This window comes from Astatotilapia calliptera, chromosome 2 (assembly GCF_964374335.1).
Source record: "Astatotilapia calliptera chromosome 2, fAstCal68.1, whole genome shotgun sequence".
Taxonomy (NCBI): domain Eukaryota; kingdom Metazoa; phylum Chordata; class Actinopteri; order Cichliformes; family Cichlidae; genus Astatotilapia; species Astatotilapia calliptera.
In genome coordinates this window covers 34,928,594-34,955,835 of record NC_137423.1, presented here as the reverse complement: position 1 = coordinate 34,955,835, position 27,242 = coordinate 34,928,594, and the positions used below count along the sequence as shown (strand labels likewise).

Below are 27,242 nucleotides of genomic sequence, written 5' to 3'. Positions count from 1 at the left end.
TCCGGACCAAAGTGCACTTTAATTCAATCACTCTATTTGACAGATTCCTCCTTCAAATGGACGTCACACACCAGTTGACTGGCACAATTGGGAGGCTCCTGGCAATGTCCTGGGCCCTTTTTGGCTCTGGCCAATAACATAGAAATCGAACGCACTTGTGGACTAGTAAATGTAAAAGTAGATAGGTGTATATATCCTATTTACAAAAAGCAAACAAAACGACAACAACAAAAAACCCAAACCAAACAACTGTTCAGTGGTATGTAATTATTTATTTCTGTAAATTGTAGAAATCTTCAAAGGCAGATTAGACCGCAGCCACGGGGGCCCAGATCTGATTCCATTCATTAAGTGAGAGAGTGGAAGAGAGAGACTGCATGTGTCCTTGCTTACTTAAATGTGAAAATTGCTCATGCCATTATTTCAGATAAGAAAGTGGGAACTGAATAGATTTGCTTTAATATAACAGACATGGGATACCACATACAGAGAGACGTAGGGGGGGCCGGACTTCTTTGCTTTTGCTCACACAGTGGAAAGGCCCTGACAGGTGTGCTTTTGTATGCGCATGTCTATGTGAGGGTGAGGCAGATTGTGTGCGTGTGTGTTTGTGTGTGCGCACACGCACATGTGTCTGCACGTGCTTTGCCGATGTGAATAAACAGACATGAGGTGTGTGTGTGTGTGTGTGTGTGTTAAGCCTTTCCACGTTGCGCTGCCACTCCCTGTTGAAGAGAGGGGCCTTCTCACTTCATCTTGGTCTGGTCTTACAGCAGGCCAGAATTCAGTGCTGACCTCCAAGGCTCAGAATAACTGCTCCTGCAGTGGAGAAAAAGAAGTAAAGTGTGAACATGTGTGCTGGGAAAACCCGCTGTAGCTGATGGAGAAAATAATATTATTAAAGGAAGCACATTGGCTAATTAGAACTATTACTTTGGCGATCGTTTGTCCGGATTTGTTCCAAACTGCAAGGAAAGTCATCAAACCTGGCTTGGTCCTCGGCTGTTTGGTAAGAAAAATTTTCCTTTTTACTTTCATGTTTGGGATCGCTTAGGATTTTATGTCATTGTTTTTTTTTGACTGAGCAAACTGTAATAGAATTATAAGATAGATGTTTTTAAAATGTTGCGATGCCAAGCTTGCCTGCCACTCTGACCCTCGCCCATGTGCCAGCTCTTGCCTCCTTAAAACTTAGGTGTGAAAAATGGTCAGCTCCTCAACTTTGAGGTCAGTGACATGGCCAGTGAGGTGAATGACACTTAAAGGTCAGAGGTCATCTCAGCTAATTTAGCGATCAAGGATCAGCGATCAGAGAGCATTCCCAAAGTCAAATCTGGATAACACTTTTGTTGTAGGTAATTGTTGGGAATGTTGGGCAAAAGGAATATATTTTTTTGTAACATATTTTGATAATAAATTAAATTAAAGAAAAAAAAGTTTCTGCCTAAATCTAGTTCTTACTGCTGTTGGAAATTGGCAAAGTTTTATATTTGACCACTAGATGTCAGGATTTGACTAGTTACAGTGCACTTACCCCCCCCCAACTCCCCTCCACCGGCACCTGAGGGGGAAACTTGTGAGTAGCCTACACATGGTGTGACAGCTTCCCCAGGAAGCTCGGGTGACATTTGCCTCACTTAATGACACAAGCTAATTAATCATTAGCTGTCCCAGAGGTATTGCTGTTAGAGAGGCTTTGTCGTGCCTCTCCCCAGTAGGGGGTCCCAGCCTCAACATGTTATGTATGCATAACTGCCTCATCCCACGCTACAACATCTTAATTCTCACCCGTTTAGCTAGTTTGACTGAACTACACTCGTTCTTTTTCAGCCCTTCATCTCAGCTATAGTATAATCTGCTGAGAGCTAGAACACCTTCATTTCCCTGAGTCGGTTTAATGTAAGATTGGGTTATGGGGCCTCTTTCCCTATGTAGGTTAGGGATTGGCTCGTGTTCTAATTGTCAGCAGTAGTGAAGAGGAGAGATTTTATTGATGGTTGATTGAGCAGACAAGGGGATGGGGGGGGGGGGGGGTGAGTCTAGATTTGCTGCATCAGTGGTTTTAACCACATCTCTTGATCAAGACCCAATGAACACTTTCACGTGTTCACAAATGAATCCAAGATTAGTGCAAGTACTATTGCCCTCGTTTAAATGATTGTCCTTCGTTGTCCTTGTTTTTTCTAAGCAGGTGATGGTAAAATATTTGCTTTATTCTATGTTGCTGTCTGTCTGTAGTTAAAAATTAAATAGGGACGCTCACTCTATACCTCAGTGCAAACTTAAACGTATATATACCACTCTCACAGAGCCATGTGGGTCATGAGTAATTATATCTCACGGGGTGAAACCTTGTCTATATAGTCTGTGAGCCCAACAAGAATTTGAGAAAGGCTTTTGTGAAATATGGAGAAAATAAAATCTGCTCCCTGTACCTGTTAGTGCCCCCTGCATCATTACCACCCCCCCTACTGGGTCTCAGGTTTGTTTTGAGTAGGCCAAGCCTGTTCCGTCACGTAATGGGGGCTGCAGGTGATGCACTCAGGCCCCCCCTTCACCCACCAGAGAGGTAGTGCATATGTGCACAAGGCCATTGGGGGCACGCGCTGATGAGGGCCTGGGCTGCAGGAGGGCTTTGAAAAATGCTAGAGGTTTTGGGATGAGACTCAAGGTACCCTTGGGTTACCATGATCTTTGACATCTCCTTGCTGACCCTTGTGCTTTGTTCTATGACCTGAGAATGGTGCCTACATGTGAAGAGTTACAGGTTAGCTTCTAGCTAATCCAAAAGTTTGGACACGTATTTTAGTGATGAGTCACAAAAAGAGTGCTGCAAATTTTAGCATTTGCATGCAGCATTTGCCTTTGCTTGCCTGCAACTGTTTATTTACTATACAGATTGTTGACACTTTTTAAAACTTGAAGACGATGCCCTGTATTTAATTTATGCTGGCTTTGAAAAATGTTTGTTCTTTTAGTCCAGCACTTTAACATTTTTTTTAAATACTAATGTCAGTTTATTGATATGCAAAGAAGTATTGCATCGGGTTTTAATGCCCTTGCTCTTCTAGGAGGCATTTAATATTACTTGGTTATTCATAAGATACCTTATTTCCACACTAATCATGGGCAAGATTTCTTTCTGTCGTGAACAGCCATTGTAATTGGGCTGGTATAGAACCTGCACTGGCCCTTTTTACGGTAAGATATAAAGTAAACTTGAGCTCTGATCCATAACGTGACGAAAGAAGGCTGTCAAAGACACCGATTCCTGAGCTAACTCATTTTATTAGTTAGGTTAGGTACATTTACATGCTATTATTGTCGTCACACCATGTCACCTTGATGAGACACTACTTGATTTAATTGTAGCTGTTAAATTTAAAATTTGTTTGTGCATGACATCTAAGCCTTGACCTTGTGGATACACACACCATAGTTTCTACATTCCTAGCAGGAGGCCTTTAGACTTCCCACATGAAGAGATAACAAAAAGTTACTGTTCTCTGGCTATAGAAGTATTTGTGAAACCTTTAAGATGCAAAGATGGATCTGCTTCATGTTTGCCTTCGTCTCTGTCTTGGAAAACACCGGGGCGTGTCCCTCCTGTGGGAATGGCATCTCAAGTCTAAAGTGACTGCACCACCCTTTCCTCCACACCCATCACTGTTCACTGTCAGCATCACACATGCACATACCCACCTGCACTGTCGTGCGTGAGCGCACGCGCGCACACGCACACACATAAGGAGCAGCCTGTGCAAATGTACCTGACAGTGGCAGCATTTTTGCCCGGGAACATATTTAACAATGCACACTCGACACCAGTCCCATCTCAGCAGGAGGCCACAGGAAACAGATGAGGACTAGTCAGGTTGATCTGGAAAACTACAGTCTACCTATATTTGCCACGCACTGTGCTCACACTGGCAACCTCTGGGCTTATTAACAATGAATCAACATAATTTTCTGTAGAAAGGAGTCAGGCAGACTTGAAAGAGCCTATACTACGAAGATGAGGGCAGAGTGAAAAAGGGGAGGGAACTCGCTTGTCACTCAGTGTAGTTTTCACCCCTCCCTATTTATAATGGGCTCAGCCCATCTTCCTGCATCTGTAAAGCTTGATGTGCACTGTTACTGTTTTCAAGACAGCAAATTCATCCTGAAACCTATAAAATAACTGTTAATTATTTATTGTGCACCAAAGTGAAACAAACTTTTCTGTTCGTGCAGCTGAAGCTTCTTAGCCACAGCTCTTTCATAAGTATCAGGGGTGGGGCTAAGAATTGCATGTGATTCTTTATCTCCAGGAACCCCGCAATTACATCTGGCACAACTCTGCATGAAGTAACGCTTTATAAGCCTTTGTGCATCGCGGCTTTGAAGCGCTCCGGCCTTCTATAAGTTTGCTTTTTGTGCCCCCTCTGTTGTACACCCCACCCCACAATCTCCCCATCCCCCAGCTTGGGACAGAAGACAGAATGTGATGTGTCGTCTCCCTCTCCACACAAAGCAACAGTGCATTGGACACACCTTGGACAGCACAAAGGATGAAAAGCACGACGAGGCTTGGACACGCAAGACTACGCTGCCAAGCCCGATAAAGACGCTTCAAAAGTCGAGCAGCAAAGAGTGGCCTTCTTCTCTTCTGCTCTCTTCTTTTTTTCTTTCCAAGGCCTTGCAACGAGAGAAAAAAAATAAGCAACCGAAAGCGAGGCTGTCTGAGTAAAAATATATTTTGTCGGTGTTTTTACCTCCTTCTTACATGAGACCGAGGAATGTGATTTTGGGTAATGTTGTGTCTGCAGCAAAGTAGACAGCCCAAATTTGCATGTAAACTCCCAGATTAACATTTGTATGTCTGCTTTTGGTATGAGCATGGGATTAACCAAAAACATTCTGGCTTTGAAGCAGGCGGCCCATAAATAAACTGCGGCCCTATCTCCAATCCCCTTGTCTCATCAGCCATCCGCTCATAGCCTGGTGAAAATGAGGCCTGCCATTCAGACTCAAAATGGACTGATTACATTTGACCACTTTGCAGTTTTTGCACAAAGTTTGGTCACATGTAAATATTTTCTTGTGCCCACCCATTAATTTACATTATGGACTGAATTATATTTTTGTACATGGAAAGTCATTTCTGTGTTCGATTTAAGACGAAACAATGGACAGTGCAGCTTTATATTTTTATTCTATATGTTTTTGTCCCGTTGTTAGTACACAAAATTTTCGAGACATCACAAAACACGACTTTTCACCGGTAGCTCCCTCCTCCTTCGTCTTGCTTCAATCTCTCTCTCTCTCTCTCTCCTTCATTGCCTCATTGAAACAGATGGCGTTTTATGCTGGGCACAATCAAGACTATTCAGCGTCAGGCTGGGCAGCCCTCCCCACCTGCGTTCAGCCCAATCACAACCTAATGAACACACTGGGAGCAGTCTGTTCCAAATTACTCCCAGTTGGAGCCAAGGCCACAGGTAACCCCCCCAACAATCACACTTTCCCCCTTCCTCTCCACCTCACCTCCTTTGCAACAGTTACCTTGCCCACCCGCCCGAACTGATATTGGTTCCAGCATTTAGACCCCAACTCTTACCTTTTAATCAAATCAAGATTCATATCTGTGGGCTGTCAGCATTCCAACACAGCTCAAAGGCTACGTATGTCGCAACAAGCATATAGGTTACATGTGGGGAGATGTAGATTGACAGCTAACGTGTTTATATGTTGGAGATGAATTGGTTCTATTTGATATATCTCTGAGAGCTGTTTTTCCAGATGTGTATAGTGATCTTTGCATCTACCATTAGCCTTCTCTCCCACCTGGGCATACGAGTACACGCATACACACTCTGCATATACACGTATAAAGAAGCATTCAAAGGCCTTTGTGAATGCTGTGGTGTTAACCACAATAGATCTAGATCAGCATATTTCTATCACTTCAAAGGGCCCAATTTATGCACTTTTTGGTTCAGATCACTTGGTCCGTTATTTCAATTCAAGCAGTGTTTGCAGTATTCATAGGCTATATATGCTAATGTTTTATTCATGTAATTGGGTTGAAGAAAAACAGAGAAAGTTACCATTATTTTTAAAAGGCATTGTATTTTTGTATGAAACAGCTACCTGAATTACTTGTTAATACATGTCAGGGTAAGTGTGGGGCATTGGTAGGCAGCTGACACCAAAAGTGTGCTGAAGCCAAGATCCTCTGACATTCTGATACACATTCCAACATCCCAAGGGACAAAGGAATGAAACCAGGAAGCCTGCCTCGTCATGTCCCATCAGTTGCTATAGGACCTCAGAAACCCCAGGCCAACTACCAGCTGCCATGTGGGTGTCCATCACTGAGCTTGACAGGAGTGCTGCCCTGCTGGCTGCCCTTCTTCACTGTCCCTCTGGTCAATCTACACCTCAATTGGCCCTGCACTGGTGGGTGAAGCCTGGTCCTTCTGCTGCATGTCAAAAAGAGCCAGGTTCCACAGAGGAAGTGCAAATATCCTCTAATGGCCTTGATCCAGATGGATGCATCCATGACAATAGGCCCCCGTGCCTGTGGTTTGGGTTTTTTGTCAGTGAGCAACACAGAGGCCACCACAATAACACAGCAAAATTATGCATGCAAGCCAAGTACCATTGACATGTTAAAGAGTACTGGCAGTTGCTATGATAATTAAGTTACCTCATTCCAAGGCAGAGAGCTCTTTTCTCTTAACATGTCTTTAAAGGCATTTTGGGGACATTAGGCAGGCTTTAAGACAATACATACAGAATGAGAAATAATGGATTCAGTAGCTCACCATTTCTCAGCTCATTTGCCTAACATAGGGCTATACATCTCGAAGTGAATGCTGCTTGATGGGATTGCCTTCAGAGATGTGCTTTGTAGGTTTTCCATTCTATCACTCAAGAGACTGACATATTCTATGAAGTCCATATGGACATCTTAAGGATAGGCAGAGTATGAAATATTAAGATGGCTGATCTATTTCATGACAGCGACAAACAACGAATTCTCTTTGTTGGGACCTGTAGGCTTGAAGCATTGCTCACAAGTATGATATTACCGTCTGTAATGTCACACTTGCCATGAGTGAAGACTGACCCGTTTAAGCAAGCAATAACATCAATGGCAAACCCTCTGTTCACATTGCTTTTAACAGAGATGTTTGGTTACGTCAAGGGGTGTCTGATCTCCCTCTGCCTCCATAGGGTCTCACTGAGAGTGACCACTTTGTGTACAGCTGGGGTATGTTTGGCTAGTAAAGTAAAACCAGGAAGCCTTTGAAACTTAACCAAAGCCTCTTCAGGAAAAGGTTGGAAGTTCACTCTTATTTGGAGACTGCAAAGCTTTCTCCGTGGACACACTGAGCTGGGTCAGGAACATCAGAAGCCAGGTTTCTTCCTACATCAACGCAGCTGCACACTGCAACTTAAAGTCAGTGAAAATATCTGTGCCTAGATGTTACTTGACTGACTTGGACATGTTTCCTTTATTATATTTTAGCCAACACATCAAGAACAGGTCGTCACAATTATTTTTAATGTCTAGTTCAATTAAAGCAGATGTCTCATGTGTAGGGCTTGCATGTACTGCCACGTTCTTTCTGTTTTTGCTAAATAGTGAAAATCTGACATTGCAGACAGGCGCTGAGTGAAAAGATTTCAAAATGCGACTCTAGCACTTTCAAGGCAGGTCCTCTGTGTTAACAAGATGGTAGTTAATGGTTCTGCTTTTATGGTGGTGGTCGCATGTATAATTAAGCTGCTGTTGTATTTGTCATAAAAATCACCGGGGTGCAGGAAATGTTGCAGGAGCCATTTTTACTTTGAGCAGTGGAAAATTAAAACCGTCAAACCCCACAATGTTGTTTTGACATCATTCCAATGTTTATGGATTTTCCTGTGTGTGGTTGAGGTTTTCGTATTAAAAACACTTTAGTGCCTCACCTTGTGTTTGTTGGGGGAACAAAGGTTGCAATGTTTGCACAATGCAGATTGTCCCTTCTGGGAGGTCTTGCCTCTGGTGCTACTTGTTGAGAAACATGTGGCATGTCTGCCATTAATGAATGTCTCACTGTTACCTGCTTTGTTCCTGAATCATACAGTTCATGCAACAATATTTTTATCCATTATGATGGCATAACTGTTTAATACTCCATTGTAGTGGAGGATTTGTGCCACTCACGTGCCATGCGTGTAACACCAGGCCAGCTTTTCGAAACGAGAGGAAAATCCCGTTGAAACAGGTGTTGCCAAGCCACACTGATGACCTCTTAGCCTACATGTCACCATATCCCCAGAGCAGTTTGGTGTTTGCATACACGTAGAAATGGCATGAACAGTGATCTCTAAGTATTTTTTTTTCTGTAGAAGAAGCAGTTTCTGGAAGCAAACATTTTCCCAAAACAAACACACAGAAAGGGCAAATTTTCTAAGCCGTGCTTCATTTCTTCATTTTGTCGACAAGCGAAACAGTATTAAGAATTAGTTACTTACAAGGATTACTGAAATTTAAGGTGGCAGCTCGTTGGCAGATTTTCACGCACTACAGACGCCTAGATAAGCCTTATGTTTGATTAACCTGCATGGCCCCAGTGATATCTATGGAGATGAGTTTGGGTGTCATGGCCCTGATGTCACCTCCACAGCAAAAGCTCCCTGCCATGCTTATGACTCTGTATCTATGCTAATATGGGGATCAGCAGGGTAGAAAGCTCATCTGACTCGTGCTTTTGCCTTATCTTATCATCCTCCTTGCCCTGCTCCTTTCTGCACTGCTTCGCTACGTAAAAAAGGTTTAGCCTCTTCTTACTCATCTTTCTTCCTCGATCTCTCACGTTCACATCTTCTTGCCTTTTCCTCTCTTTTACATGTCTATTTCTCATCTTTGCTTTGGCCGTGTCAACTTCTGTAATGCTTTATTGAATTATCAACCAGTCATACCTAATGTTATGCACTGAGTTACTCAGATCTATGTAGTTTATTTCAGATCAAACAGACTTTGTTAGCTCCTTGGCGAAAGCATAATTGGTATGAGTCATCGAATGAAATAGTCCAATTAAAAGAGCATCTAAAAAAGTTATCTCACGTAGGTTTGTGATCAAGAATGGGTCAGTCCAGACAACAAATCCTGTCTGACTGAACTAACACCCCCGCTTTGCCCCTCTTAGCCTCTTTGTCTCTATCACGCCCTGCCTCCCTGGCATGATTATTCCTTATCATGTATTTATTTGTTTAATCCACCCCTTCCCCCACAACACTTGGCGGCCCCATGCACGAGCTGCCTGTCTGGCAGCAAGGCCCCCACATCCCCCACCTCCTCCTACTTTTCCATATCCACTCCCCATGCCATCTCCACCCAGCCCCAGCCCAGCCACAATGGCTGGATGTTGCTTCCAGAGCCTCAGTGCTTCATTCAGGGGGAAGAGACCCCCACCTCCTCATTTCATCTTTACATCCCTCCCACTTGCATGTGGCCACCACTAGCCAGCCTCTATGCGCACTATAAATAATGGATGCATTAACATGCATGAATATCTTTTTAGAAGGGGGGTGGGAGTGCTTTAATTCATTATTAATCCCCTTCAAGACAAAATGGGCCGCAGCTCCAGTAGAACTAGGCCCCTGCTAAACCCTGCTTTTTGGGACTTCACTTGTCTATGCTGTATTCCCCTTTTTTTCCCGAATTGGTTACTAACTCCACCCACCCATGTCTACATAACCCCCTCTTTTTTAAAGCTCCTCCTTCTGTCCCCTCAATCTCTACTAAAACACATCTGGATAGTGGGTAATCTTTAATGCTTTTGTGGATTTGGGGAGGTTGGGGGGGGGGGGGGGGGGGGGGGGGGTTAAATTGCGATCCTAGGCCGATCATCTCAAAACACAGCCTGGTTAAGTGTCACTTGGTTGATATGGGAAAAGTCAGACACCACTGCTATGCCAGATGGTCTATTTTTTTTTCATTTTCAAATATTCCATAGCAGGGAAAGGGGATGTAGGTAGTTCTGGCTTTGAAGTTACCACTCGTGCCATTTGGTTCAAGAGCAGATTTAGCAATGGGAGAACGGAAGTAAAAGCAGGGGGTGTAAGGTGGAGGGGATAGAAGGGAAGCATGGGCTGATAGAAAACACTGGTACAAACCTGGTTAGAGAGCGTTACGTTACATATGTGGGTGGTTGGTGGGGAATTATGTTATTTTAAAACTTGGAACACTACATTAGGTATTTGGGACATTAGATCAAATACATGGGTTAGAGTTTATCAGCATGTGTTTCAAGGAGATAAATTGCTATACAGTGAATTAACAAAGGCATGTTGGGTTGACTGTATGTGTTAGCACGCTCGTGTGGATTTATTAACAAGATAAATAATGTGCATATTTTTTAGTGTATCGGTGTGATTCATAGTGCACACCCCTCTTCCACCACACACCCCTCTTCCACCACTAGGTCGCACTGCCTGCTTCGCTGCCTCTTTCGTGCCTGCCACAGTCCTCTGACTGATCCAACCAATCGCACACAGACAACAGAACCACATGAGCACGTCATCCTATCGCAAAATACTACACTAAACACATGCATTTATATTTGGGCACAGGCTCAGTGCATTCACACAGTCCTACACATACTGGATATGTGCCCACCTTACTCACCACATTGATAAAATGTACATAATCCTGTTTGTTTGAATTGCCATGGTATATAAATATAACAAATCCAAACAACAAAGTCAAACACATCTTCATTATTCCAGTATTTGTTATACATCAATATGTATTTTTTCCAGAATATTGGTACAGTAGCCTATAGAAAAATGGATTAAAATTTAAAAGAACATTCAATTTTTTAGGATTTTATAAAGGAGTTGGAGTGTGCCAGGACTTTTTGTCGGGCCAAAGTTAGAAAAGAGATATGGAGTTAAGCTGTAGTTGTGACTGAGACAGTAAAACCTCATGTTTAACAAATACTTGCCTGAGGGTTCAGGTTCTGAGATAGACACTGGTGTAAACACCCAGACAGACTACTTGTTGTTGAGTAAAATAAATAATAATTTTGGTTCTGGAAAGTTTCACTCACAGGCTGTTGGATCTGCTGTCGTTTGCTCGTCTTTGCTCCCGTCTCTCAGTCTGGATGGTGGCAGCAGGGGCTGTTTTGTTGACACATACAGGACCTGGTCTCAAGAATTTTCTCAGCTGAATGTTTGGATCTCAGGTTCTCGGCACGAGGCTGGGGACAGGTTGTGAGCTTTAGGCACCACGCTGTTACTCTGAACTTCGCTCAACCCCTTGAATTCCTTTTCCTGAGCAGGATATTGAAATACAGTGAAGTATTGGCACATCGATGCCCGTCTATCACTGGGGCCTACAAGGGGATTGGGGTAAAAGGAGACCCTGTGTAGATCAGAAATGGGCTGCCAGGCCTAGGTTCAAAGGTAAAGAAAAGAGACCTGGGTGTGGAAAGAACGAAGACCAGCTTCTGCCACATCACATTGACTAATCACAGACCAGTATAGGTACTTATATTAAATTGTGCAACCTCATTATTCTTCTTCCAAGCTGTCTTAAAGGATTGCTGGATTTAAATATTAAATATAGAAATGTGTAACAAAAGTCGTAGTTTGTCAGCTACCTCCTTTTAAGACAAACTAAAAAAGGTAAAACTGTATTTAGCTGTCTGAGCTTTGCTTTTTCAATTGGATGATATTATTTTATCAACAGGTGTCCCACAAATTGGTGCAATACTGTAGCTTTCGCAGTCCTGTATATCCTGAAACATTTTCTTACCAGCTGCGTTGTATAGCATTTGTGAAAGAGTGATGATGCCGCCTTCATTGCATAATCGTGGCCGTAAATGCGCACAGCGTACCAGGAAATGAACCTTGCCGGCGTATCGCAGGGGGGTAGGATGATGTGGATGTGGCTGGTTATGTAAAACTATAGGGCACAGTTCGAATGAGCCAGATGGGATGATAGTTGTCATTTTAAAGAGTAACGAGCTTGTTGTCGGCTTTGGGACATGTCGCTACTGCATGACCTTGTGAACTTGTCTGCTGCGTGACCTCAAAAAATGGCTCCCCGAGCACCCCTTCACATCCCTGGGTTTATTTGCACAGGCATTTGCCCAAGCAGGAAGTGACATCAACGGGTCCAAAGTAAAAATATGTCGCAGGACGGGCTGTCTAGGATGTCCAGGACCGGTGTTTGTAAGGGAGGATGCCTCGCACCGGCTCCACAGAGAGTGATGCTCACTGAGGGATGCAGGAGAGCGCCACACAGGCGAGACAGACACCGGAGGCTGAGTGAGTCGCCTGCTGACTGAGTGCTTTATGCCGTCACTTTCATTCATGCAAGTTCAGATATGGTGCCATACTTTGCCCCTGTCTAAAGCCGGTGACGCAGCGCATAACGGGCGATAAGTCTTCACTGTGTGTTGAATTAAGGGATTTTGTCGGTGTCGCTCCTTTGAGAGGAGGGTTGAGATGTGTACCGCGATAGAAGAGGAAAAAAAAAACCTGTTATGAATTCAAGTGGAGGAGAGCAGTGAAATCCGTGCGAGGCTTTCGGTGCGCTTTTGCACATTTTGATACACTAAACTGTGCAGATTGTTAAAAAAAACATGACTGACAGCGTTAAAAGTAATAAAAACAAACGGCACATATTAAGTTTAACAAGTTGGACGCGTAGCACATAGCTTTTCAAGCGGCTTCTCAACACATAAATGGCGTCTATTTTTATCCGTCCTGCGTGTGTGTATGTCGTCCTCACCAGGGAGGCTCTGACAGACCCTGTCGTGCGTCCAGACTGCAAGTACTGCAGTCACGTGGTGTCTGCTATTATCCAGCCTCGCGTCAGGTACAGCCTACCTACTGTTGTTTCGAAACCGTTTCCGGGATTATATCCCTCCAGTTGAAGATGGGGAAGATATGCTTGGAAGTTGAGAAAAGTAAATTGTAGGGGAAAATTAAAATAACTCATTATTTGTATATTCTCCCTTTCAGTTAGTAACAATTTAAAGCTTTAATATGTTAACATTTAATATTCCCAGGGAAAATCCAAATCCATTCTAACAAACAGACTAACAAATAAAAAATGAACACCAGAAAGCTCACATTACTACGCTTCATAACTTAGTTTTGATAAAATAAAGCCCATAAAGTGCACCTGTACAGATCTACAAGTGCCGATTATTTATTATGTTATGCAGACACAAATTTAAATGTAATAAATTTATTATTATTTCTTTTACTGCTCCTGCCAGGTAAAAGTTCATACTGCGAGATGTTATCTACATATTGTACATTTAAAAAAATGTACAATATGCATTATATATATAATTCATGCTTCAGCTGTATTAGTCTTATGATTAAGACACTAAATCAAAAATAGATCTTAACCACACTTGTGCATTTTAAAATAATTTATGAACTGCACAGTGGTGCTGCTATTTCATACATTGGGCACTTGTGTGCAGTAGCATCTGAGATTACTGGTGTATATAACTCACACTGCTTTTGCCTGCCTGTCTGGAATGATAGCTTCATTATTCATGGTTGCGTGTAGACAGCAGTGCTTAATCTCTGGCTTGAATGGGACAGCCTGTTACTCTGGAAATAAATGCCTTTGCGTGGTCAGCCTTATCTGGAACACGTTGAGGAATAGAGAGGCACCAAATAACAGGGAGGACTGCTGTGCTGAGCCTCAGGGTGGCAACAGCAGCTAAAAACCCTACCCTACTGTGGCATTTGGGGGCGATTTGAGGCCAGTGGTAATTAGCCAGGCTGGACCCAGGAGCACGGCCATATATTCTCAGTGGTGAAAAGGTCTGGGCAGGGGGTCTATTGGCGTTCGACAGGTGCAGCGGGAGGAAGGCGTCAGGAGTTTAGGCAATCAAAACCAGAGATGAGGCCAAATGACAGCATCATTTGGCTTCTAGGGTCACATGCTCTCACCAAGAGCCTCTTCCTTCCATGATACTGAATATTTGTAGATGTGTGTGCATTAGCGCATGCATTTTTGTATGTGGTCAGACTGCATGTGTGTGTGCATGAGATGGTTACTGGTGTGCGACACTGGGGTGGGGAGGTCAGTGGGTCATGTTTTGAGTTGCAGTAATCATCTGTCTCACTTTATCTGGCTCACACTTTCACAAAAAAGATCACTTCTTGTCTAATCACATTTGTGTCCACTAGTATTATACAGCAGTCCCTGAGAAGGTTGGATCGTTTGGCTCTTATAATAGTGGTTTTAAAAAAACAAACAGTTTATGGCTGTTTTGTTATGTTTTGATGCCAAGAGGGTGACTAAGTTGAGGAATAATCTGGAATCCATCTCTACTGTTAGTGGGACACACAACTCATTGTACTGGCTGTTAGAGGGAGGAAAAGCAGTGGTGCTGACCATGCTATGTTTTTTCTTGCTTCCTGGCTGTTCTGCTTGAACTCAATAATCCTGGTTACAGCCATTACAAATCCTGCTGTCTTGACTTGAGACCCCAGACAGGAGACAGGCTCTGCAACTTGGTTTCATTTAGCATTCCTCTGGGCTTTACGGGCAGGTGTTTGACATTACTGGCAGGATATTTATTGGAAACTTTAAAGGCAACTTTTTTGCTTACCTCTCAATTAGGCACAGACACACACACACACACACACACACACACACACACACACACACACACACACACACACACACACACACACACACACACACACACACACACACACACACAATGTGTACTGTGGGTGCAAGCAAATAGACAAGGGCACTGACATGCTTTAACACATAAGGGGATGATCCATATAGAACATTCTGAGATTGGCAGTATGGATGATTTGCAGAACGTGTTATCACTTCTTTCTCCAGCTCTGTCAAACACTTTTTGGCTTTTAAAGCACACATCAACACCATGCAATCCACCCATGACCCATGACTATCCCTATCTCTCTACATGCAGCCCCTCTCCCCTTCACCCATTATGTCAGGTCAGTCTATGGAGTGGGGTAGAAATAGAGTTGGTGGGAAGATGGCATGTGTGGCCAATAATTACCGAAGCTTAGCAAGGCCAGTGGCTGTGATGTGCAATTCTCAAATCAAGGTGCAGCCTGAAGACTCAGCCGGTGCCGCTGCTGCCCTCTGCTACTTGATTGCTGGCAACTGGTTGAGCCATGTCAAGTGGCAGTCAGGGAAATGTGAAATCCCAGATAAAGCACAGAGCCCTAAAAAGCCATGAAGCTCAAGTAATGAGGAAAGTGATGGGGTTTGGGTTTGGGCATGCTTAGCAGGCAGGCAGGAGCCAATGCTAACGCTTTCAACCTCTCCCTCTTCTTGGTATGTCTGTATGTGAGAAAAAGAGGAGGGGTGAAGGTGTTTGTATATTTGACTTTCCTAATCCTGGATTTAGGAGGATCCACCAAACTTCAACAATGCAGAACTGGTGGGTAGGTCAGCACAGTTCTAGATATACCCAACCTAAATCCTTCCAGGTCATCCTCAGCCATAAATCATGTACCTACAGTACATTCTGCCTATGCTTTCATTTTTCCCAGGGCCAGTTTCTTTAAAAATCAAGTTAAAAATCCCCGTAAAATCCCCCTCTCAAGATCTGCAGAATCATTTCTGATATTAATGGCAACCTGATTTGGAACAATTGTACCAGTTAAACGCATTCCTAGTTTTGTGGAGGCCATTATTCCTGGTTTTTAATCACCCCTTCAGTTTTTATAACCTCTCCAAGCCTTGTGCGGGGCTGAGGGGACCATATGTGGGCACAGAACAGGGGCCTGTATGTATGAAACAGATACAAATCAAATTTCACACTGAAGTGGAAGATAAAACTGAAATTCTAATTAAACCTACTTTTTTTAATATTAAAAATGCTTTCAATAAGGCTAAAGCACAGAAAACTCAAACAAATGTCAATACTGCTGCTTATAGGATCACATTAGCTAAAGCTGTAGAGTTTTAGTGTGTCTAATTATATGCTTGTAATCATTTGTTTGTCTAATTTTACACATATTTCCCTCTTTTGTCAGCATTGTAAACAAACAAGAGGAATAAATGTGGTATTTGAAAACCATTGAAACCATTCTCTAAGCAACTTCATTTTATGCACTTAAAAGTTTAACAATAAATCCTCATTGTTTCTTTAATGGACTTGATTTACCAAAAAACATTTTGGAGGCAAATTTGGTTTCCGCTTGATTTAATTTGTCGATATTTTCTTATGTGTGTGCATGTGAGGGGGGAAATATTTATCCCTTTTAAAAGTGCAAACACTTGCATTTATTTGTCTTTTTTAAATTTATGCAGTGTTTCTGACACATTTCTATCTATTAACCTCCTAGAACATGGCGTCCACATATGTGGACATCATATTTTGGGTTATTTAGACCAAAATACTAAATCTTGCTGTACAGGGGCCTGATATCCACTTACGAGGACATTATACTGCCTCTGTTCTATTGAAATTTTAAATGAATATCCTCATATGTGGCTCTCATTTTTCTTAAAAACAAAAATCAGATTAAAAAAATCTGGTAATTCTTTGTTTTTACATTCATTGGGTCCCAATCATCCCAAATATCAAAGAGAAATTAAAAATGCATGCCACGAAAGAGTTTCGGGTCTTAGGAGGTTAAGATAATTACAGTTACAATTCTCAATAAAATATCGACAAATTAAATAAATTAGAAACCAAGTGTGTGTCTTGTGTTGTTGAATAATACACAATATTGAAGTAGTTGTTTTAGGCATATGTTATTTGGAAGTCCAGACGTGCAACACTGCTGCCAGTGTTCACTACAATGATGTAGCGTGAAACCCAATGCAGTGGCTCACTTTGAGCAACAATAGCTTCACAATGTTTGTTAGTATAGCAGAAATTTCATTTGGGGATTTAGGGTTGTTGACAAAACAAATAGCTGCAAGCGGCCGTGGCATAATTGCTGGAATATAGTGAACTCGGTGAGGTCAAGTGCTCGTTTTTTCACGTGCTTGTTCATAATGAGCACTTGACAACATACCACATGCATAAATTGTGGTAAAAAGTAAGACTTCCACCACCCGGGTGTATGAACTTTGGACCTTTGGATCCCCAGATGACTTCCTGACTGCCCCACTGGGGAAACATATCTTTTCCACCCACCATCTCAAATGTTGGGATGTTCTATAAAACTGGGATGTTTTTGGCCATATAAATAAATAATCCAGTCATTTTGCTGATTAAATTAGGTAAAACTGTTGTGGAAAAGTTATTTAAAATATCGAACATCTAGTCACCGAAATGTCTGTCAGTTTTAGTAGATTTGGATGAGGGCTTGTGGCGCAGTGTGCTAACTGATTTCACATATTTCTTTAAAATATAGAGTCAGATTTTTGAATAGACTGAAGATTGCAGTCTGTCAAACTCACAAATCAGATTTGCAGAATGTATGAGTGAGTTGTTTGATTTTTAAAGTGACATTTAGGGTTTTGGCTTTAGTTTAATATTGTACTAAGCTGTTTTAATCCATCACTGCCTCATGTTATGCATCAGTGGAATTTAGCAAATTGAATTTTGTCAGTATCCGTGGAGCCAGTTATGCAATGCAAACTTTTAAAGACTGTGGTGCCCTCTTGTGAAGTACAATGCACTTTGGTTAGTAAGCTCAGTGAGCCAGGCATTCTTAAATATGTGTTTTGATTTAGAAGTCCATATCTTAAAGCATTAATGATGTATTGTTAATTTTGGGAATTGATTTGTTTTTGACAAAAAAGGCAGAAGCTGAATGAAATGTTGAAATTTCCTAAATATATATAAAATCAAGATAGTAAGCGAATAGGCTGAAAAAAGAAAATATAAAATAGCTGCAACATTAATCACATTTAATGCAGAAGATGAAGACAAATTAATTAAGCCAATCAATTTTCAGCATCAGACTTTGGTTCAACTTAAACTCACACACACAGAAATTATATATGAAAAATCTAATGAAGCCCCGATGCAACAGAGGGCCAGAGAGGGACAAGACCTGAACTGAAATGTGGGACAGAATAGAGCTCGCTGTCTTCCTACTTATATTCATCCCTTCTCCCACCTGTTTCTAGGTCTGCACAGCTGGTGTAATTTGTTACTGAGTTATTGTTCTTTATGATTTCTAAGCTTAGCTTAATCTTTAGTTAATTTAATGCAGCTAGTCTTTAGCCTCTAGGTTTCACAGTATTTGATAAAATGTGTGAAGTCTTGTCTTGCTGATGGTTTACTTATAGTTCACCGAAACACCTGGCTGCTCAGACACCAAATAGACTCACTCCACGCTGTCACGCCTGGCTTGATGGCATAATTTACCCAAGTCACAGTCATGCATGCTGTTTAGCCAGGACGGCATGGAGTGGTTCATAGAGTCTTATTGCTTGTTTACCCTGCGCTTCATGGCCCCCCGCCAGCAGCTACAGCAATTATCACCTTGGAGGAATGTAGGACTCTCGTGTTAAATACTCTTTGACCCCCCTGTTGGAAGAGGGCAGGGGGTGGCTGCTCCTCCCAGTGGACATCAGGGGGTTGGTGATATAGTCAGTGGGTGCAGGTTTGAGTACATGTGTGTATATGTATTTGTAGCGGTGCAGGAGACACAAGAGGTCTCCTTCCTCAAACACATGTGCTTGCAACTCCCAATAGTGTAAACAAGATTTGGGTGGTGTGTTTACAAAGTAAATTAGTTTCTACAGATCTATATTTCACTTAAAAAACATAGAAGGTGGTCTTGGAGCAGAGGGTTATCCAGGGGCAACTATTAGATTTCACCTTCAAGCTGAAGTCCATTATGTTAAAACAAATACTGCAACTTTTTGTCTCATGACTAGTAAATTAGCCCAACCACAATCACAATTTTACAAGCAACTGTAGTGCACTGTAAAAAGTGGCTTTTAATGCACATCTGTGTAAGAGAAAGTGCGAGGAAAAACTAGATCGCGGAGGGTGTCTAGACATGAGAGTTGTATTATATATGATGCTCTTTGCTCTAGAAGGCAATTCCATTTGAACATATGACATGTTTAGGGACAGGAATGTAGCCAGACACACATACCTTTCTTCCTCTTCCATCTTTCTGTGGCCCATATCAAATGACTTTATGAGTGTGAAGAAAATAGTATTGCATGTGCTGTAGGGAGTAAAGATACCATGGAAATCAATTGTGTATGGAATCACTATTTTCTGACCATGATTGATGCTTTGAGCTAATGCATTTTTATCTTCACTTTTACAGGCTCTGTATCATGGCTGTCTGTTTGAACAGATGCTGTCTGCTATCCAGTTATGGCTGAGGTAAGAAAACAACATATTGTGAGTATGCCTAGTGCTCTCTCTGCTTTAGATGACAGTGCTGACATAGTATCAGCATAGTTTCTTGTGTGATATATTGCTGAAGGTACAGTGTTGGTGTTGTAATTGCTTCAAAGTCAGCACAGTAAGTGAGCATCTTCTTGAAATAGCTCGCTAATTTTGACCTCAGTTACCCCGAGACCAGCAACTGTGCTCTGTCCTGTCTAGTCTGCGTTAAGCTGTGCATTGATTAACCCCTCCTTGAAGGCAGCCACCCTTAAAAAGCAAGGGCCTTTACACGTTGTGACAAACCAAAGTATCCCCGCAGTGTCATCAGATCACTTCGCCACTTTCAATTAGCGATCATCTTTTGCCACATACTGGTAGGGCAGAAGTGCTCTGTTGAGCCAGATGAGCAGCTCAGTCCTGTCCCAAAGGTCCAAAGCTCTTATAATTTATTCATGCATGCACAGGCAGACAAAACAAAACACACCCATCCTGTAGCAGGACAAACAGCTGCCAGCTAGAAGAGAGTGTAGCAGAGTTAGGGTGGTTTAAGGTGCAGAAAGCAGAGGCCATTGTAACTACACAAGGCACAATCAGCACATCATCTGCACTTACTTGTCAGGACTTAAACTTCTTCGTGTTGTCATGGCAACATACTTTACTCTGCCACAGGGGATGTTCTTCTCTATTTCAAATTGGACTGTAACGTTGGAGTTGGTTCAAGGGAAGCACTTCACTGTACTCAGACATAGATTTCTTTGAAGATGAGGACTATGGTGTACTTGATGAAATGTTTTGATCTTGATTTGTATGGTAATGAATCTGGTGTTATATATGCATGCTTTTTGCTTTGTTTTGTTTTTTTATGTGGAGCCTTTAACCTTCAGACATTATTGTGTTGTTCGTCTTAGCCTCATTTCAACAACAATTGCAGCAGTTGCAGGGTTTCTTTTTTTGTCTTATTTGTGCTGGGCCACCCTAATCAGTAGTGTGGTTGTAAGCAAGCTCCTCTCGCTTTGCAGACTTCTGCTTCCCTCAGCACGCTCACTGCTGCAGCACTCATCCACGAGCAACACACTCATTCACACGCGCTTTCGCATGACTACACTAATGCACAAACAGGACTTTGGCCTCGGTTGGCTCACGCACACTCAGTTACTCACTCAGGAATTATCGTCGTAGTAAAACCAGAGAAGAAGAGTGAGAGAGACATCAAGACAGAAAGCGGGACTGAGACCGGGGAAACGGAGGGAGGGAAAGGGACAGTGATTGCTCAAACAGAAGCATTTTATCCCCAAGCGGTTTTTAAATGCTGCCACGTCCGTGACCCCCAGTCATGGCACACCATTGTTCCCTCCAGTAGATGTTGTGGCCACAAACTTTTTTTACATGTATTTTTCCACCAACAAGAGTAACATTTGAGAATTGTTATTTGTGCTGCAGGTGTTCAGTGTCAGTGTTTTTGTCTTTAAGTGTCTGGTTAAAGGTTGTACTGCTCAGCAGTTTACTCATAGTGTGTTTTGAAGGATGTGACAGACGTGTTCTGGAGTGTGTTGTTCTGCTGTTCTCACATTTTTCTCTCTCTGTCAGTTCCTCACTTACTCTGGCTGTGTGTTTGTGTGTGTGTGTGTGTTCCTTCTCTGGTCCGCTGCTTTGGCACAAAAAGAAATACTGGGCCGCCCCATTCTTTGTTCTGCTTCCTGTAGGAAACTAGCAGCAAATTGTGGCTCAATGAGGCGTTGCTGTTTTGTGTGGTCTGATAAAGTGCAAACGAAACCGTCTGGGCTACACTGGCCTGCTGCAGTGCTTTCCATTGTAGATTGGACTATGAATGTAGGTCTGTGTGATGGTTGGTTAGTGTTGAACATTAGGTGATGTAGGGAAGGGGGGGGGGGGGTGCTGGGTCTAGGGTCCATTCACGCAGTTTTAAGATGTCACCCAGTGTTTGGAGCTGCTGTCCACTGTGTTTAATTGTGACGATGGGTCATTAGAACTCTGCTTAAGACTAGAAAGAGTCTGATGACTTGCTCGCTTTCAAGGGTTTCAAAATCCAAATACTGTAGAGTTCTCATATAAAGTCAGCATGACACACTTGTCAAAGTGATCAGAGCAGGGCATATGTGTGTGGGTGTGTTGATGTGAGTGTGGGAAGTATCCCAGTTTTTACTTCAATGCATTCATCCAACACCTGCAGTAAGTACTTAGCTTAGAAATGTAAGGGGTGACTCACAGAATATGAAATAATTTCATGAAGAGTTTGTAGTCCTAGATTTTGAGCAAAGTAAAGCTGGAAGCAAACAAACTACTTCAACATCATCTTAATAGTTTATTTGATCAACCATTTAAACGTTTCCAAGGAGTGAAGTACAGAAATATTTTTAAATATAGTGTACCTTTCAAAGAAAGGTTTTGTACATTGCAGAAGTGCGCAAGTCTACTTAATGTTTCTGTTATGATACTTATCACAGCAAAGGGTGAATTTCAGTCCACTGGAATAAAGTTAAGTGAAAATTTAATACATTTTTCCAGCAGTTTGAAAATCACACAGTTCATAGGGGTGCCAGATTTTACTTCTCAGGTTTGTTTCATGACTTCATGTAGCATACTTTATTCCAACACCACAAGGATGCACATGGGACAAAATACGGTTAGGATCCACAGATCAAGTTCTTTGAATCAAGTAAAACAAACACACGTCTTGGGAGACAGACAAAGAAGGAGGGTCTTGGGTGTGCCATGGCCCTTGTCTAAAGTGGTTATGGGGCCCACATGGGCATTCTGCTCTCCAGAGGCTGTTGGGGTAATTATCTGCCAGGGTGCACGTGTGGGAGTGTGTGTCAGATTGAAGGTGCACATGCAGTTGTTTGCAAGCATCCTGGTCTCATGTTTTGGTGCGTCTCCCTTAAATAGGATGAAATGCATCGACCCTACATACCTTTAACGCTTGTGCAATCTATTCACATATAGACCCTTTATGCTCTGCTCATCTTTTCCTTACCCCCGAGAATTCAGAAAGAGGATCTGGAAGTCTCAGAGGACGAGTGTGGCTGGGGTAAGAGGGTGAGGAGCCATCTTTGACAAGGGGCATGGGGCCCAACGGCACAAAGCCCCATTCCCTGCTCCTCCATGTGGAAAATGGCAGGAGAGCAAGAGGAGGAGGGGAAGGAGGCAAAAAAAAGTGGAGCAAAGAGGAGGAGGGAGGGACAATTAGTGAGATCTGTTAATCACCAGGGCAACACTCATTTAATTGACATGTGAAATTTGGATTCGTCTAACAAGTCGATGAGCAGTACAACAATGTACCGGTCGTCTGAGATCTGCTGGTGGAAGTCAGAGAGGGGAAGCAACTACTGAGACCTGAGGCCAAGGTCTTTGTTAGAAGTAGCAGTGTTGTTGGGTGGGAAGACTCTCCACAAGGAGATTATTACCCATTATGTGTTTGACCCCTTTAGATTTCTTCCCAGCTGCTCTTAGCTGGGACTAACACAGACCAGAGACACAGCAACACAGCAAAGGTTTTCTGTGTGTCTTTGTATGTTTTTGTCTTTAGCATAAATCTGAGTGTGTAAACAAAAACGTTTTTAATATCACAATAAACCTGACCTGGATCATTGTAATAACTTGGAACAGGGAAATCACAAAAGGAGGTGGGCAGAGGAAAAAAACATGAAGTCTTTACAGAGTTTATACAGAAATCAATAAGCTATTCAAGGTCATCAGAAAGAAGCACCACTGTCAAGCAGCTGCTACACTGAAAGCACACTAAGGGCCTTTCTCAAACCACCCCCCAATCCCTCTCCCCACACACTTCTATTCTGTTTCTACGTGGAGTGTGACATCCCAAACCAATTAGTCTTAAGTAGGAGTGGATAATCAAATCAAATCAACAAATCAGCATTGATGCTGAGTTGCCAATCATGTGCAGTGATTCATTTGTGTTTGCTATAGAAGCTCTGTAAGTTCTATGCACCTATTTTTTGGGGGGCAAAACGTTCAAACAAAGATATCTAATTATGCACACTTCAAGTTCTCTTGTCTAGAAAAAAGTGAGTGTAGTCCTTTGATTTGCAGAGATCTTTGCAAAAATATTAGGCATGTTCTATCCAAGTTAAAAATTAGTTAAAAATTTACTCATATTTTCAAGTAAAACTAAAAAAGCCAGACCTGCAGCCCTAGTTTATTTATGCCGTTTAGCCAGAAGCAGTACAAATATCACCGAGTTTCAGTGGACCATTTTTCTACAACCTGAAGCAATATGTACACATATTTTCTGCTGGATTTCTGTGAAATTTGGCAGTTGGGTCTTAATATTTAAAACTTTATTTACCTGCCAAACTTTTATTTAGTCAAAACTGTAATTTTACCATCTTATAATTTACAGTTGCACACCAACAGAAAGGTTTAAGTTTTAGTGTGAAGCTGGCCATTCCTTTTGGAGGTATTGTACATCATAAACTTTTTTCATAGTTCTGATAACTTTTGGAGGAAGTTCCACTTTCTCTTTTTTATGCGTCCACACTACAGGAACTGGAGAGTATTGTAGATCTTAGAACCTTGGTTTAGTTGTGTTTTTCTTTTTGGCTCCTGCTGTGGGGTGTGGTGTTGTCTCAGTACAGGAGGAACTTTGCAGTATACAATAGTTGGTTGAACACATCTCTGCAGCACCAGAAACTTCTCTAAGATGAAAAAAGGACTTCTTAAAATTGGGGAAAACAATAGGTTTGTATGCAGCAGCTCTTTAGGTTAGCTTTAAAAATGAAAAAACAAAAAACACAAACAAAACTTTAACCAAACATGGTTGGAGTTTGTTGAGCTTATATGGGATGGGTTGAATATCATGTTCTTTTATCGAATCAAAGTAAACTAGAGATATTTTTAATAGCCTTTCTCATTTACTAGGCATCCAAAAGTGCAGAGTACAATACAGTGAAGAAATTGTAGTAGAATATAAAGAAAAAGACGGTAAAGAAAATAGTTTCCAACTGCAGACTGGCTTTTACATCACTTCAGAGTTCCTGTTGGCACTATGAATGACCTTTATGATGACCTGCTAAAGTATGTAATATGTAGTTAATAAATAGCAGTTAATCAATTAATCAACAAAAGCAATTTATCAGTTTTTTATTGATCCATCCATCCACTTATCTTCCACTTATTCAATTTAAAGTTGCAGGGGGTGCTGCAGTGTATCCCAGCTGTCAAAGGGCAAGAGGCAGGGCATGCCCCGGGCTAATACAGAGAGACAAATTTTTGCAAACTAAAAACGAAACTCCAGCTTTTTCTCATGAAGCATTTTGATGCCCCCTACAACAGCTCTCACAAATGAGTTGGAAAGGACTTGGTCTGAGTTCACTCGTTCTACAACAGCGTGATTAAGTGTAGCATCAGGGTGACGTGGGAAGTCTAAACTCACGAGTGGAAAATGTTAGGAAAAAGCTAAACACTGTTTACACACTTTGACAAAATACATGACATGAAAAGAGGCTGAAGTGAAGTTTATTCAGATTAGAGATTGAGTGTTGAACAGCCTGATCTCACCTGTTTTGTATTAGTTGCAGCCATAAGACACTCAAGCTGCCATCAGATAGTTTAAAAAATACATAAAGCCAAAATTGAAATAAAATTGTGTCTGTTGTAAATTCCTGTTGTTTTGTGCTTAAGTGTAATAGATACTGCCTATGTCCAAAGTAGCTTTCCCAGTCTGGATAGAGCTGACTGACCTTTGCCGTCTGCATTAAACCACTGGTGCACTCATAACACTACACAAAACACAACATCTTAGAGAAATGATTCTCCTGACTCTCTTTTTCCTTCTTGTTTTTTAATTAATAGACCATTTTCAGATATTGTATTTGTTATATTGCTGACTTCAAATAACAACATTTTGTCATTCGGAATTTATTTATTCAAGATTTTAAAGCAATTAGAAAGACATGTCCTAAATATACTTATTGGACAGGCACTTTATTAAAGTTTCATGAACTAACTGGACACTTACCTCCTTCAGCTAATCTTGGCGAAGTGTAGATAAGTAGCATTTGCTGTTAGTCTAATCAGTTGTGTCTCAATGTCAGAGATTAAAAGTGAAATAGTGTCAGAAATGTATGCATCTCACTTACTTTAAAAATGCCCATGAATGCATTGTGCAGCTGGATGTTGTTAAAGGCATGTGATAAACTCTGAGGAAGGACTTACATGAATAGCTGGAAGCAACAAACACATGCCAGCTTCTGTTCAAGTTTTGTCAAAACACAGATTATAGTCACAGATGCTTGGTGTAAACACTTTATCATAAATGTGTCTTTTTTTGTAAACATTCCAATTTATAATGGATAGGGAATATTTGTGCAAAGTTAATGAGAAAACACTTGAAAGATGAAACCTGTTTGGTAGTTTTGGGGAGGTCTGTGTGGACCTTTAGCAATGTGAGAAAATACTTGACCTGTTCAATAGTGAAATGCCTCTTTAACGCATATAAAACTGTTTTTATGAATAAAGACATGGCTCTGAGCCTCTTATAGCCATGGGAATAATTGAGTAGTGGTAGACCATGAGACAGATCCTGAAAGAGGGTGTCCCATGTGCTTGGCAGCACTGTTTTTTCTCATGTTATTGCTGTTTCTCCAAAACAATTAGTGAACTGAACAACTCACAAAGACACACGAAAGATACGCTCAGTCATCTTGCAAACACTGATCCCTCAGTGTGATGGCATGCATTCAGACTTGTTCCATGCTGAAAGTGGTACAGATATGTGAGGAGTCGTGGCCGAGTAAGATTACCACTGTGACTTTAGAGAAGAAGTAATCAGGGTGCACATTCAGACAGAAGACTGACATGTTCAGGTACCGTCAGATTAATGGAAAGAAGTGCATGTCTAAAAGGGGCTTATGCAAGCAGATTCATTGTCCAGGGTGACTTTGTAGGAATGGCAGAGAGTCAAAAGAGACTCAGGATACTTCCAAGTCTTTCAGCCAGAGTGTAATCCTCTTCCTTTATCTCTCTGGCTGATCTGGGCCAAAGCGCTGTGTGTGAGAATGATTCAGTGACTGCCTGCTTTTCTGTAGCTCTGTCACGTTTCCTCTCACGCACTGTTCTCTAATTCTCACTTGTATGTCTGTTATTGTGTCACTCTCTTGCCCAGTGACCAGCACTTTTTCAGTGTTCACCTCATCTATGTTTTGTGTGTGCCACTGATGCTGCTCCCTTTTCATGTTAGAAGATTTTCTCTTACACACATCAATGCCACCTTGCTCTGCGCACCAGACAGGCAACTTGGATAACTTCCAGGAATCACAGCTGGATTGGTGTGTGTGTCCATTGTAGATATGTTTTTGGGTTTCTGGGGGGGGGGGGGTCTGCATCTGGGACATCGGATTGGTGCACTGGCATGGGAGCCAGGCCGATTGGCTAGATGTACAGAGACTAACGTGCAGGTTTTTGTGTGTTGTGTAGCTTTGCCACCCAGAGTATTGGCCAATAGCTCTACATATTGGATGAATTACAGATTAGAGCCACTGCACGTAGACATGTGTATATGTATGTGTGTGTGTGTGTGTGTGAGTTTGTGTCTGCACTGTCTACACAGCTCATCTATGCAAGAGCACTTTTATCCTCTGTGAACAAATCTGCACTGTCTCCACTCACTGAAGTGATCATAAAAGGCATTTTCCTCCCTGAGACTAATCATTAATTATTAATGGCAGATTTGGCTCAGCATCCCGGATCAATGCATTAGCCATCCATTGTTGAGGCTGCTTTGGCATTTATATTTTTGCTTTTACATTTTCAAACCATCAAAATTTGAGAGTTTATTGAGAATTGCTTATGATAATATAGTAGGCTGTTAGTATATACGTTGTTGTAGAGTTTTGTGGGATCATCATGCTCAAACTGAACTGGGAAAAAGAGGAAAATAGTGCAATC

At 41.9% G+C, this 27,242-nt stretch overlaps 1 protein-coding gene and 1 long non-coding RNA gene across 9 annotated transcripts in view; one reads left to right on the top strand and one right to left on the bottom strand.

The window, feature by feature from the left end:
- Positions 1-254: 254 nt before the first annotated feature.
- LOC113007971 (uncharacterized) lies at positions 255-11,933 on the bottom strand. Its single transcript, XR_003269969.2, has 3 exons — positions 11,795-11,933; positions 11,088-11,310; positions 255-819 (listed from the first exon to the last, which is right to left on the bottom strand). It is a non-coding gene; the product is annotated as an uncharacterized LOC113007971 (long non-coding RNA).
- LOC145431882 (uncharacterized) overlaps positions 749-27,242 on the top strand; it is a 97,113-nt gene continuing 70,619 nt past the window's right edge. For 5 of the 8 annotated variants that reach the window (XR_013912199.1, XR_013912202.1, XR_013912200.1 and 2 more), the window contains exons 1-2: positions 12,171-12,309; positions 19,255-19,313. Coding sequence is in view for 5 of the 8 variants with exons in the window: in XM_080308199.1 (XP_080164325.1) it covers positions 19,285-19,313 (29 nt within the window). In the remaining 3 variants the exon portion in view is untranslated. Of the gene's footprint in view, positions 1,010-12,170; positions 12,310-19,254; positions 19,314-27,242 lie in introns of those variants that run through there. The other 3 variants (XM_080308195.1, XM_080308188.1, XM_080308193.1) reach the window with 1 other exon arrangement.